Raw genomic sequence first — 12,962 nt, 5'->3', positions numbered from 1 at the left:
CCTTTCTTTCTCTTTGGGCAGTCTTTCATGACAGAATTTAATTTAAAATTAATAGCCCACTTTTCTGAAGGTTGGAAACTCATTGAAGGTGGATTAAAATAAAAATAACCCATACCAGATGGACTATTAAAAAAAACAAAAACCAAAAAAAAACAAAGAACAAATAAATTACACTCAGAATTAATAAACAAAATCTAGAAAGCTTCTATAACAATATAGCACTTCTTCAAGCATAAAAATTGCATCACTAAATGCTCAGCCAAAAAAATTGCTTCCGTGCTCCCAGCAGCCTTGTTAGTTGGAATCAGAAATGAAATTTATGGGCAGTAGATGGTCATTAAATCTAAGAGAAAAAGTAAATTTTCAGATTGCTTCTCACTGAGGGATTTATCCCATATAAACACACACAATTACTGGGATTATACCTGGGGGTTTGAACCCAGGAGCTAATTCCCAACACAAAGAACCACACACAAACTTTGATTCAGTACATCATGGTTCCAGGTATTTAGGAAAGTGAGTTTATTTGAGCACTAGGAGGATAGGACAAAGTCAGATTACACAGAAGTGTAATGGTAGATAATTGCTACATAGATATAAAAAGGCTTACATTTCCAAAGGATCAGCTGTACCATCACGTCCAGGTCTCTCGCTCTCCTCTCGCTCTGTCTATTCTTATACACTACAAATGCTTGTGAAAAAGTGATGTTCCCTCCCTCTAGTTATCAAATTTCGGGCACAACTGTGGGGCCTTCACTTTCTCTCTCAGGCTTTAGTATAAGTTAATTGCTAGTTTTCTCATCATGGTCTTAGTGGAATAACTAAATAAACAGACTCTTGCCTGTTCGTAAACATTTCACAGTGCAAGACAGTAAACAGGAGTTCACTCAGAGGTTGGCCTGTGGCCTTCAAACTAGTTTGTGTCTGGGTGAAAACTCTGAATCCATATGGCCTATCCTCTATATACATCCTCAGCAAAAGTAACAAAAAATGACTTCAACACTGGGTCAGACCAAAGGTCTATCAAGCCCAGTATCCTGTTTCCAATCCAGGTCACAAATACCTGGCAGAATCCCAAGGGGGTAGATAGATTCCATGCTCCTTATCCCAGAGATAAGCAGTGGATTTCTTCAACTCCACCTTAATAATGGTTTATGGACTTTTCCACAGTAAACAAAGGGGAGTTAAAAAGAACCCCAAAATTATGATAAACACACCAATATATATAGATGGGGACTAATTAAGCAAATTCTGATTGGTTATAAGAACTTCAGTCTAATCACACCTAAAGGAAGGTGTCAGCAAGCCTGACGGCGTGTCCTGTTGTGGTATGATAGAACCACTCGGACAGTTCAATCATCCACCTTCAAAACAGTTTTTTAAGAGCTTTTTTCAAGAATGCATATAAAACAAGTGGGCATAACAGTCCAAAGTGTTAGTGAATAGCGAACCCAATAGCACGGCTGGTGTTTCACTGAAAATAGCCTCATCAGGGATAAAATGACATTTATAATCCACTGTGACTGTTAGCTGCAAAATAATCACAGGAAAATTAAAAAAAAATTCAAAGAGTAAAAGAATTGAAATACATATCTGCATGCCAGAAATACCGTTCATAGCAGGACATGTGGTCTCACAGAAGTGTCTCAAATACAGATCCCTGAGGCACTCCACTGTTTATCCTTTTCCACTGAAAAAATTGACCATTTAATCCTACCAGTGTGTAATCCACAAAAGGACATTGCTTCCTATCCTATGACTTTTTAGTTTTCTTAGAAGCCTCTCATGAGGGACTTTGTCAAACACCTTCTGAAAATCCAAATACACTACGTCTACCGGTTCACCTTTATCCACATGTTTGTAGCATGCATCAGTGTGAGGCTTTAAAGGGTTTCTGAAAGGTGTGGGAACAACTGCAATCTGATTTTAATTAAATTTATGATGGGCAGAGCAAAGTAGGAGGAATGTTCAAAACTCTATAGACACATCTCCACAGGAATTAAATACAAATCAGAATGAGAGAAATTCTAATGATTGTTTGATCTGACAACTGAATTTATATAAACATTTTATTGTGGCTATGTAAAACCTTTAATATCACATTGGCAGTTCCAGTTGAATTCCTTAATGTCATTAGAATTTTATGACAGTCAAATCTATGGATTCAGCACATATGGAGAAATGATCTGGGAAGACTGCATATATTCACTTTCTTAGAACGTGAGCAAGTACCTTCCTTAATGGTTGATGAAATTAGGATGTAAAGTTCTTATAGTGAACTATTGAGAGATTTCCACCCAGAGAAAAGTAGCACAATTCGCTATAGGCGAATGTAAATCTTGTATAAAGAAATAGACTTTTTATATGCAAGCCTTATTGAAAGTATTTTCAATTTAGAGGGGCAATCTAGTTGACTCTCTGTTGAGGTGAAGGGGTAAAATTAAAAGTTTTTAAGTGTTCATGCAAGTAGGAAGCAAGTGGGAGAAAATTAAAGAATTCTGTTTATTTGAAGTTTATAAAAATATTGAAACACAAAATTGCAATTAAAAATATTTTATTGTGGTTGAAAAAAAAAAAAAAAGCTTTACTGCGTGACCTTTTCTTTGGCAGCCCTCAAGAATTTCCACCAAAAACCTAATAGCAGGTGCTCACGTTTCACTCTCAAAAGGTGCTGGTGCAATGCAGGCAGCTGGTGTCTCCACTTTCTGTGACTGCCTGTACCACAGAGAGCACATGCTGTTTCAGGACAGGGGGATGAAGCGAATGCAGGGGGTGGAAAAAGATTTTGAAAACTTAGGTGCCAGCCATTAAATTGAAGATTCAAAAGAAAAATAGTGTGTTTCCTTAAAATGTACTTTTCTTTGCTGATTTTTTTTAAACTTTACTTTTCTCTGAGAGCAAGTGGGTGACATTATCCAATGGAGCCGTGGTTGGTACGATGATCGCATAGCTTTCTAGATCTTTCTTCATGTTCTGCAGAGCATGTGTGAATCGTCCCTCATCATGGCTGAGCACACCAGTGTAATACATGGTGGCACAAAAAAAATTAAAGGAAACTTCCAAGGCATGTTAAAATCCTGCAAAGTGTTTAAGAGTATCAGAGAAGATTGAATTGAGGAGAGGCCATGTGAAAACAATGCAAAAAATAAAGGAAAGAATGTCAGTGAGATCATTCACGCAGAAAAGCAACCATTATGCTTTCAACTTTATCTTGGTCCCCTGCTCCTTTTCAGCTTGGTCTTCTGCCCTTTCTGCCTTCTATATCATTTTGGTCCCCTCTTCACTATCTGCTTTTTCTTAGTCTTTGGGAAGCTTTTTGACAAGTTTCCTCGGGAATGCGCTCCTTTTTAGTGCCTGAGTTGGATAAATGACTAATATAATCTTACTTTTCTCTGAGTCTTGATATTTGGGAAAGGGAGATTTGACTTCTGGCTGCTGACCCAACTCTCATCTCCAAATACCGCCCAATCTCCTCCCTGTCTTTCATGGCCAAAGGCATAGAAACAGCTGTTCTTCACCAAATCTGCAACTTTATTGACTCTAATGGTATCCTTAACCAATATCAATTTGCATTCAGGAAACATCACAGCACTGATTTACTGTTGCTGAGACAGGGTTTTGACCAAGGCTCAGCTACTCTCCTATGTCTCCTTGACATCTCCTTTGCATTGGACACTGTAAAACCAGAGAATGTGCTTTCTTTGCTGCAGGGCCTCTCCTATGGAACAGCCTACCAAAGGAAGTAAGATGTCTCTGAGAGAGAGTATTCCTCAAAAAAGCCCTAAAAACCTTCCTTTTAAAAAAAAAGCATTCCCAAACCTAAGCGATAATAACTACCTCCGACATATTCCTCCTGAGGGGAATGCTACGTAGCTTTCTTTTGGCCACACTACTGACCCTCTGTCATGGAGTGGACTCCCTTGGGTTTGTGCTGCTCCCCCCCCTTACTGAAGAATTATGTAATGTCATGTTCTAACTTGCTCATTTGATTGTGGGTGTTCATATTGCACCCCACTCTGAACGTAGGAAGGGTGGGCAATAAATGATTTTGAATAAATAAACAGAGGGTCTGTGAAAATGCTGACCCAGAGCCAAGCATTTAGCTGCTTATGAGTTAGAGCAGTCCTTTTTTTTTTTTTTAATTCTCTTTCATTTAGTGCTACCTTTCATATTTCCTGCAGTGCTTCTCTACCACAGACTCAGCAGAAGAAGATTGTGACTTTAGCATTCCTCTGTGTTTTGTAGGGGATATAAAGACCTTCCAAGAGAGAGATACAAATGGCAGAGCTATGCGCTTTGACTAGTAACTGGGCAAGTTGTCACATTGCTTTATCTTGCACGGTTCTCCAAGTTGTCTTGGATCTCTTATCCTACTTTGACTTGGTGGCTTTAGAACATTGAGGTACCTGTCACCAATGGCTTTATTTTTGTTTTGTCTTTTGGCAAAAACTGTCCTACCGTAACACTTCATTTTTTTCTCTCTCTGTGGGTGGGCTTTACAATAATGTTGCTTTCTTTTTCTCTCCCCCCACTGCTGATGTAAATTTTTGATAGTGTTAACTTTTCACAGCTCGCTCCAAGGCTTCTTGGGTATTTTTGCACAACTCTACTCCTTCCTAGTGATTATAGCTTTTGCTTTCCTTTCACTTTGTAGGTCGCGGTCGAGGAGAAGGCAGTTTCTACCAAAGAAGTTTTGATGAAGTGGATGGTGGCTTTGGCCGTGGGACCCGAGAAATGCACAGATCACAGAGCTGGGAAGAAAGGTGAGAGAGTGGCCTGAACCACCACGTGTGGTGCACAAAACTGTTTTACATAGAGTTTGGCGATGGTAGGTAAAGAACTACCCATGCCCCTCTAATTTGCCCACTAGCTCTTTCTAATACATCATCTCTGGTGTTCGCTTCATTCCCCCTCAACTAAGGATTTGCTGCTTATTAGCATTGCATTCTATTTTTATCTTCTGAAACACTGTCTTCAAATGATCACGGGATTGTAAAAAGGAATTCTGAACCTAGGGGTTCATAAATTGCAAATTTAGGGTTTTATGTTTGAGGCAATTGGATGTATTTAGCGGTACTACAAATAGCGTTGGTGTTTCAGGGCAGAAATGAAAATTTTTGGCACATTTTTAGGTGGATTCAGTTTAATACGCTATAAACCAATTTGTATTTTTTACATGCTGTGTTCTGCAGTGTATGTATGTGGCTAGGGTGGGGTTGGCAGGGTGTGTATGTGACTGAGGGAGTAAGGGCAGAATGTGTGTGGCTGAGGGGGATGGGTAGTGGTGTGTGAGGGAGTATGAGATGGCAACTATGTGAGGCTGGAGGGTGATGATAGCAGGTGGCAGGGTGTGTATGGGTCTGATGGGGAGTGGCAGGGTGTCTAGGGGGGGATGAGTGTGTATTTGGGGGTATGTAGTTTTAGGATTGGTAGAGGGCTGTGGGTGTTCCTCGCCATTGCATTCCCATCTCCCTTTCACTCCCACCTTTCCCCTTTCCTAGCTGTTTCCTGCTCATACCCGTGGTGCACTTTTGGCTGGCAGGTCTGGACTCCATGCCAGTCTGCTGTACTCACATGCATCTTCTTCGGCTGGCAAAGCTTGGGCTCCCTGCTAGTCTGCTGCTCCCATATTGCCTCTATTTGTTTTCTTACACTGGTGGCGCTTGGTCTCTCCTCTGGCCCAGTCCGTTTCCAATTTAGACACGTGTTTCAGTACTATTGTGTTATTTTTAATGTATTTGTTCTTGGACATTATATTACCTGATTTTATATTGCTTAGTCTGCTTAAATTAGGCGACTAATCAAATTTGAAAAAATTGAATAAAGATCCTTATTTTTTTTCAGATTTGATTAGTCGCCTAATTTAAGCAGCCTAAGTAATATAGAAGTAAAATCAAGTATTATAGAGTCCAAGAACAAATACATTAAAAAATAAAAACACAGTAGTACTGAAAAATGTTTAATTGGAAACTTGGACACAATCTTTAATCCTGTCAATGAATGGATACCGTTTGATGTAAGTATTCTTGAAAAAATACATGCTTTGATTTAAAATCTGTGGTGAATTTTTAAAAATGTGCTTTTTCAAGAAAACTTTACAGGTAGCCTTAATTTCCATTAATATTTACTTTAGCTTTTTCACAGGAGTCTAATTGTACTTCTGAGATAAATCAAAATGACCCTCAGTCTGAAATTAATGCAAGTCGCTAATTCATGGAAAAAACATACATCAAAGTATTAAATTATAAAACAATACTAGGCCACAAAATGAACAGGAAACAATCATTTTACAAATGTATCTGCATATCAAACCACAGTTAATAGTACTGACTTGGTACAGCTTGAACATATTGGTTAACCCTCAAATCAAGTGTGCAGTACAATAAATTTTTAATAAAGGTAACTTTTCTTCTTACTATATAATGTTTATAAGATTTCTACTGCAGATCAATAAAACATATTTTAACTTATAACTATAGTGCTAAAAATACATGCTAAAATGTTTTTCACTTGCATCTGAAAATTGACCTAAATAGTAAACTTGATACATAACACTGATTAATTCAAGTTTCAAACATTTCTCTTCTCAGAACTTAATACCAAAATGAATTGGTTATAAATTTTGGTGGTAATTTTTAAAGGCGTTTATGCTCATAAAACTCAGATTTATGCACCTGTCTGTGTGCACAAAAGTACACACGGAACACAATTTTGTGCATATTTTATGCATATTCTAAATAGTTGCTCCAAGCAGAAGAGTTGGAATGAAATTGGGATTTATGCACATATTGTGAAGCGTGTGTAATTTTGTGCATGTTATGCCGTGGAGGGTCCATGAATATCTGCAAATTTTCAAAGTGGACTTTTGCACATAAATCTACTTTGCAAATTCTGACTAAAATCTGCATAAAATTTATTTGGAGACTTAACCTATGCTGGGTGTTTGAAAATTACCCTCCCCTTGTTCAGGATACTGTTCTTCATAAAATTTATATTGTTCTTTAGTAGGAACAAAATAAATCATCAGACCATCTGAAACTTTATTATACACAGGCATGTATACTGTAATTTTGATTAAACAATATACTGATACATAATTTATAGAGCTAAATGTCAGATTTGTAGGGGAGATATTGCTGCCTTCAGTTTTTGTGTTGTTGTGCAAAAGATTTCTCTGACAAATAGGGCTGCATCATCCATGACATGTGGATGATGTCATCCAGCCGCACCAAGCACATCTATGTCTCTAATCAGTGAGCTTCAGGCTTTAGTTCATTATCCATCTTATCCACAATTCTTCTACAATAAGGTGGTGCTCCACCCAAAGTTTCTACCAAAGGTAGTATCAGCTTTTCATATTAATCAAGCCATCATGTTACCTACCGTATTTTTCGCTCCATAAGACGCACCTGACCATAAGACGCACCTAGGATTCAGAGGGGGAAAATTAAAAAAAAAAAAATTGTGCTAAACCGGCTCTGCGTCTGGGCGTCTTATGGAGCAAATTAGGGGAGTGCATAGTTTTTTTTTTTCTCCCCATTTTGTTTTCGGGTCTGGGGAGGGCCATTTCGGTCCACTCCCCAGATCAGAAAATGTTTCTTTCTGTGGGAACCCCCAAAACCCCCCCCCCCATCCCTTTAAATTAACAACCTCCACCCCCCTGACCCCCCCAAGACCTGCCGAATTAATTTCCTGCAACCCCCCACCCTCCTGACCCCCCCAAGACCTGCCGAATTAATTTCCTGCAACCCCCCACCCTCCTGACCCCCCCAAGACCTGCCAAACGTCCCTGGTGGTCCAGCGGGGGTCCAGGAGCGGTCCGGGAACGATCTCCTGGGCGTGAGCCGTCGGCTGCCAGTAAACAAAATGGCGCCGACGGCCCTATGCCCTCACTATGTCACTGAGACCGACCGCTGCTATTGGTCGGTCTCAGTGACATAGTGAGGGCATAGGGCCGTCGGCGCCATTTTGTTTACTGGCAGCCGACGGCCCTATGCCCTCACTATGTCACTGAGACCGATCGCTGCTATTGGTCGGTCTCAGTGACATAGTGAGGGCATAGGGCCGTCGGCTGCCAGTAAACAAAATGGCGCCGACGGCCCTATGCCCTCACTATGTCAATGAGACCGACCAATAGCAGCGGTCGGTCTCAGTGACATAGTGAGGGCATAGGGCCGTCGGCGCCATTTTGTTTACTGGCAGCCGACGGCTCACGCCCAGGAGATCGTTCCCGGACCGCTCCTGGACCCCCGCTGGACCACCAGGGACGTTTGGCAGGTCTTGGGGGGGTCAGGAGGGTGGGGGGTTGCAGGAAATTAATTCGGCAGGTCTTGGGGGAGTCGGGGGGGGGGGGGGGTTTGTTAGTTTTTTGTTTGGTTTTTTTTTTATATTCGCTCCATAAGACGCACATACATTTTCCCCCCACCTTTGGGGGAAAAAAAGTGCGTCTTATGGAGCGAAAAATACGGTATCTTCTCCCTGAGGCCACATGCATATGAAGGTGAGAAAGCCCTTGATACCTTGGACTGTAAAAGGGCCTTGACTTTACTACAAGAGAAGAACTCAGCCTCATCATCAGGCTTCTCAACTATTTGCCTCTTATGAATCCAACAGACTGGGCATAGCTGTTGCTGTGAACATACATTGTCAACTGACTAGCAGACTGCATTGTGCACTGCTACACAAATACCATTAAGGCTCATCAAGTTAGAATCATGGCTGTATCAGTGGCTCATCTGCAAGTCATACCACTTGACATCTGCAAAGCTGCAGCATATTTATCAATACACATCTTTGTGTCCCATTAAGGTCTAGACAGTCTCTCAGAGTGTCAAGAAATTTTGTCAAGTAATTTTGTATAGGCTGTTCAGAGTAGTCCATTCTCCATGGTGGGCTAGATTGTTTATTCAGTAAACATTCCACTAAATCTCTCAACTTGGGACTCCCCATATGTCATGATTAATTCACATGAGCTTGTTGATGGAGAAAGCAAGTTTGCTCACGGTAAACAGTATTCTCCATAGTCGTCAGGTTGAATACTAAATACCCGCCCACCTACCTGGAGAATTGACTAGCTAGAATTTATCTCTGAAATTGACTGAGGGGTCTCAAGAGGCAATGTCCAAGTGGGAATTCCTGCACATGCTCAGTAGAGCAGACGCTCTACTTGCTAAGAGAGAGAGGTCCATTTGATACTACTGGATGTAGTTACCCGCATGGCTAATTCATTCTGCAATTTATGGAGAACACAGTTTACAGTAAGCAAACTTGCTTTCTTAACAGTAAACAAAACTTATAATTCTGGTAGATTTTAGTAGTTCAAGCTCTCATATTACAAAACTAGCATCCTTTCATTAATGATAGTAATCAACCAAGCAGATGTTTAGCTGTCTGTCTTCCCAATAGCATCCTTAAAAAAAAAAATTAGCTGTCAATTATAAATTAGATACACAAGGTAAGTTAATTTGTTCTTTGTTTTGTTTTTATTCATTTTTATCGTCTGGCAGCTTCTTTCTGCTCCTTCTGGGCCTTCCAACTCTGACACACTTAAGTGCTTAGAGCCATCATTCTCCAGCTTTGGTCCCACCCCCTCCCCCCCTCTGGGCCTGATCATCACAGTGAAGGACTTTGAGCAAGAGGTACTCATGGTGGTTCTGTTTTGGAGTACAATGCAGGAAGAAGCTTAGGATGGCCAGTAGGTATTCTCATGAAGCAACAACCCTTTCCTGGAAGTTGTGGTCACTGCCCTTTGCAGCCAGTCTGAGGCCTGGGACTTGAACTTGACTTTTCACAGCACCACATGTGGGTCATCAGCTCAGTCCCTGAACATTGGTTTTTTTGAAGGTTCTGGACAGTGCTGATTAGTTGCTTACACTGTTGAGATCCCTGGTAGCAGAGCACACTGCTAGAAAGACGCTGATATTGCTGATGTTCTGGCATTGACGCTGTGTTTCTATAACAAAACTGGCAATACTAAAATTCTTCACCGGTCAGCAAGGGCATCTAGAGAACTCTGCAGAACATGCTTATGCTTTTGGAGCTGATTAAATTGGAGATATTAATCGGGTAATGTCAAATATGATGTTGGGGGTCATAAGTATTTAAGGGGAAAGAACTAAATCAGATGGGTATAGGTAGTAAAGTGCACTTATATAATTGGTTAAAGCAGTCAGAAATCAGGTCCCTAGGGAGGAGGAGGAATAGCCTAGTGGTTAGAGCAGTGGACTATGAACCAGGAGACCAGGGTTCAAGTCCTGCTGTCGCTCCTTGTGACCTTGGGCAAGCCACTTTACACATTGCCTCAGGTACAAAAACTTAGATTGTAAGAGAGAAATACCTACAGTACCTGAATGTAAACCGGTGTGATATCTCGATTGAGATCTAATGTCGGTATATAAAAAAAAAAAAATAAAATAAAAAATAAGCAAAAATGTTTGGGAAAGCTATCCCACTCCTCTCCCACAGCTCCAAAACTGTTATATCCTTCAAACAGTGAAACACCAGAGAGAGAAAGTCAGACACATTTATATTACTCCTAATTCTTGAAACACAAATGGCAGAATTTCAGAGAAACTTTCAGGAAGTGCCTGCTTTTCAGTCAGGGCCCACTTTATCTAATTGGGCAAAACTGAAAGAAATCAGGACTGCACCACAATCTGAAAAGAAAAGCAAGATTTGCAGTGGGTAGACTAGGTAGGGATGAGGGCCCACTGTGAAACAATGTTTCCTCCTGCCTTGGAGCCCAGATGTTTCTCCCTGGCAATAGTAGGGAATTGCTGTGATGAAATGTATACTGATGGAATGAATCCCTTGCAGATTGATAAAGTCCTTCCGATATGGGCAGTCAATAAGTTCCATATATAGGAGAAAAGTATCACATGTGAGCCTTTGGGGGAAACAGATCAAACAAGCTAAGCATAATGGAAATTTGATTTTTCAGCTTCCTGAGTAAAGGTTTATAGCAAACAAGTAGAGCTAGTCTTTAACAGGTACTGGCTGTGAGTTAATTTAAAACATCAAAGTTTCTTACTCCAAGAAATTGAAGTGTCCTTAATCCACAAATGCTTTTCTTCCATTGGGTGTCTATGTGGAAGAAAGCATAGTGAATCAGGTCTATAGTGTGGTAAGAGATGTCAGATGTCACAGCTGAGGAGCAAAATGTAGTGAGTATCATTGCCATAAAATTGGATGAAGGAGTTGAAAAGCCATAGAAATTCCTCTTATACTGGAAGTTTGTTTTGAACTTCAGATCACGATTCTAGTTAGTGGAACATAGTCACATGCCCAATTTGAAGTCTCCTTTCTGTCTTGCCAGGGGAGACAGGCGATTTGAAAAACCAGGGCGAAAAGAACCAGGTAAGGCCATAGCTGTAACATCATTTTATTTGATTATATTTCCATTTATTATTTGGTCTTTTCCTAGGAAAGGCACAAGGCAAATTGGAAAGAAAGATGTGAATTGCAGTACAGTTTTGATATGAAGTCCTTGCTAATTTATTACCCAGGGCTACAGTTGTCTTGGCATACTTTGGTGAGCAAACCATTGTATGTAATGAGGAGGGATATAATTGAGAGACATTTAATACAAGTTGTGCTTTCGTGCTTAACTAAGACATAGAGTCTTGTGTTTTAAAGTATTTGTATATTTTGAATTATGGGTCAGGAAGACTTCCCTCCATCACATGTTCAAGGCCACATGAACTTATCAGTTAACAGTAATAACATTGCTTCTTCTCCCTTTAATCCTTTCAAATCATATGTGGAATTCATGTACCAGAAATGCACTGCCTTGTTGACCTTAGAGCAATGGTTTTCAAACTTTGTCCTTCAGGACCCAGGGGAGAGAACTCCAACACTATTATTCTCACTTCTGCCCTTCCCCAGCCCCCCTTGCTAACTGTTGCCCATCTCCCTTCCCCGGCATCCGCTGCTGCTTGTCATGCCCACTGCCTTCCCCATCTCTTTATCATTACTCTCGCCCCCATCTCACGTTCTGCTTTCTGCAGCAGTCTTGCTGGGTCCATGCAGCTCTTGGACACTTTGAGCTCCACAATGCCTCTTCTCCCGCATATCTTGCCAGCCATTGTAAGAAAAGCGCAGGAGTTTGGCTATTGTGCAACTCAGATTTCCTGATAGCTGTGCATACACCCATAGGGGCCGATGCAATAAGACACGCTCTGAAAACGGGCGCTCATATTGCGTGCCCATTTTTATAATACTCACTCAGCCACATCTCCTGAGCAGGGACTGTGCAAAAAAAGGACATGCTAGGGAAGAATTGTGCATCCATAGTGCTCAAATGCATGGGGCGCCCACAATTGCAACGGGCGCTCTATATGAGCATCCGTTTTTCTCTCACTTCTCAGGCCAATTTCTGTGTTATTTTGCTGAGTTTGCTGAAGATGCCTGTAGCTAAGCAACCCCTTCCTATGGGTGTCTAAATTGTGCAGCTATAAGAATTTTTGTTTTAGTCAAGTTAATATATTTTTCAACATTGTAAGCAGTAAATGTAAGTGTCACAATGATACTAAGTAGGAGGACACACGGGACCGCATTTTCTTTTATTTCTCACAAATCCTTGACTCTCGAATTGATTTTATGCCACCTCTGGGACTGGAATTAAATTTGTGGTGTTAAAAAGTGCATTGGGCACCCTGTAACTTCCTGCATCGAAGGTAGTAGCCTCATCTACATGAAATGTACATGAGATGGGTACTATTGGTTATTTGTTTGGGTGCACGTTTTGAATGCGCTAATCTCCTTATTGCATTGGTTCCTAGTCTCGCGCGCCCAGATGTGTGTAGACCAGTGCGCTAGGCTGAACACAATTTATTGCAGTATTACTGCCGCATGCTGTGCTTACTCCCTAGAAAGCCAGAATAGGTGTGGGTCCAGGGTAATGAGCCAGTCACTGGTGTCCCACAAACCAGTACATGGTCTTCAAACTTGAGGTTTTAGAATGT

General features: G+C 40.9%; 1 protein-coding gene across 8 annotated transcripts in view; it reads left to right on the top strand.

Annotated features, from left to right (window-relative positions):
• The window catches only part of GIGYF2 (GRB10 interacting GYF protein 2), a 444,297-nt gene that overhangs the window by 94,024 nt on the left and 337,311 nt on the right, over positions 1-12,962 (top strand). For all 8 annotated transcript variants that reach the window (XR_003858724.1, XR_003858723.1, XM_029616693.1 and 5 more), the window contains 2 exons: positions 4,655-4,763; positions 11,315-11,355. Coding sequence is in view for 6 of the 8 variants with exons in the window: in XM_029616693.1 (XP_029472553.1) it covers positions 4,655-4,763; positions 11,315-11,355 (150 nt within the window). In the remaining 2 variants the exon portion in view is untranslated. The remainder of the gene's footprint in view (positions 1-4,654; positions 4,764-11,314; positions 11,356-12,962) is intronic.

The sequence above is a fragment of the Rhinatrema bivittatum genome, chromosome 9 (assembly GCF_901001135.1).
Source record: "Rhinatrema bivittatum chromosome 9, aRhiBiv1.1, whole genome shotgun sequence".
Taxonomy (NCBI): domain Eukaryota; kingdom Metazoa; phylum Chordata; class Amphibia; order Gymnophiona; family Rhinatrematidae; genus Rhinatrema; species Rhinatrema bivittatum.
Note: the sequence above shows the minus strand (reverse complement) of the source record. Positions and strands in the feature narration are given on the sequence as shown.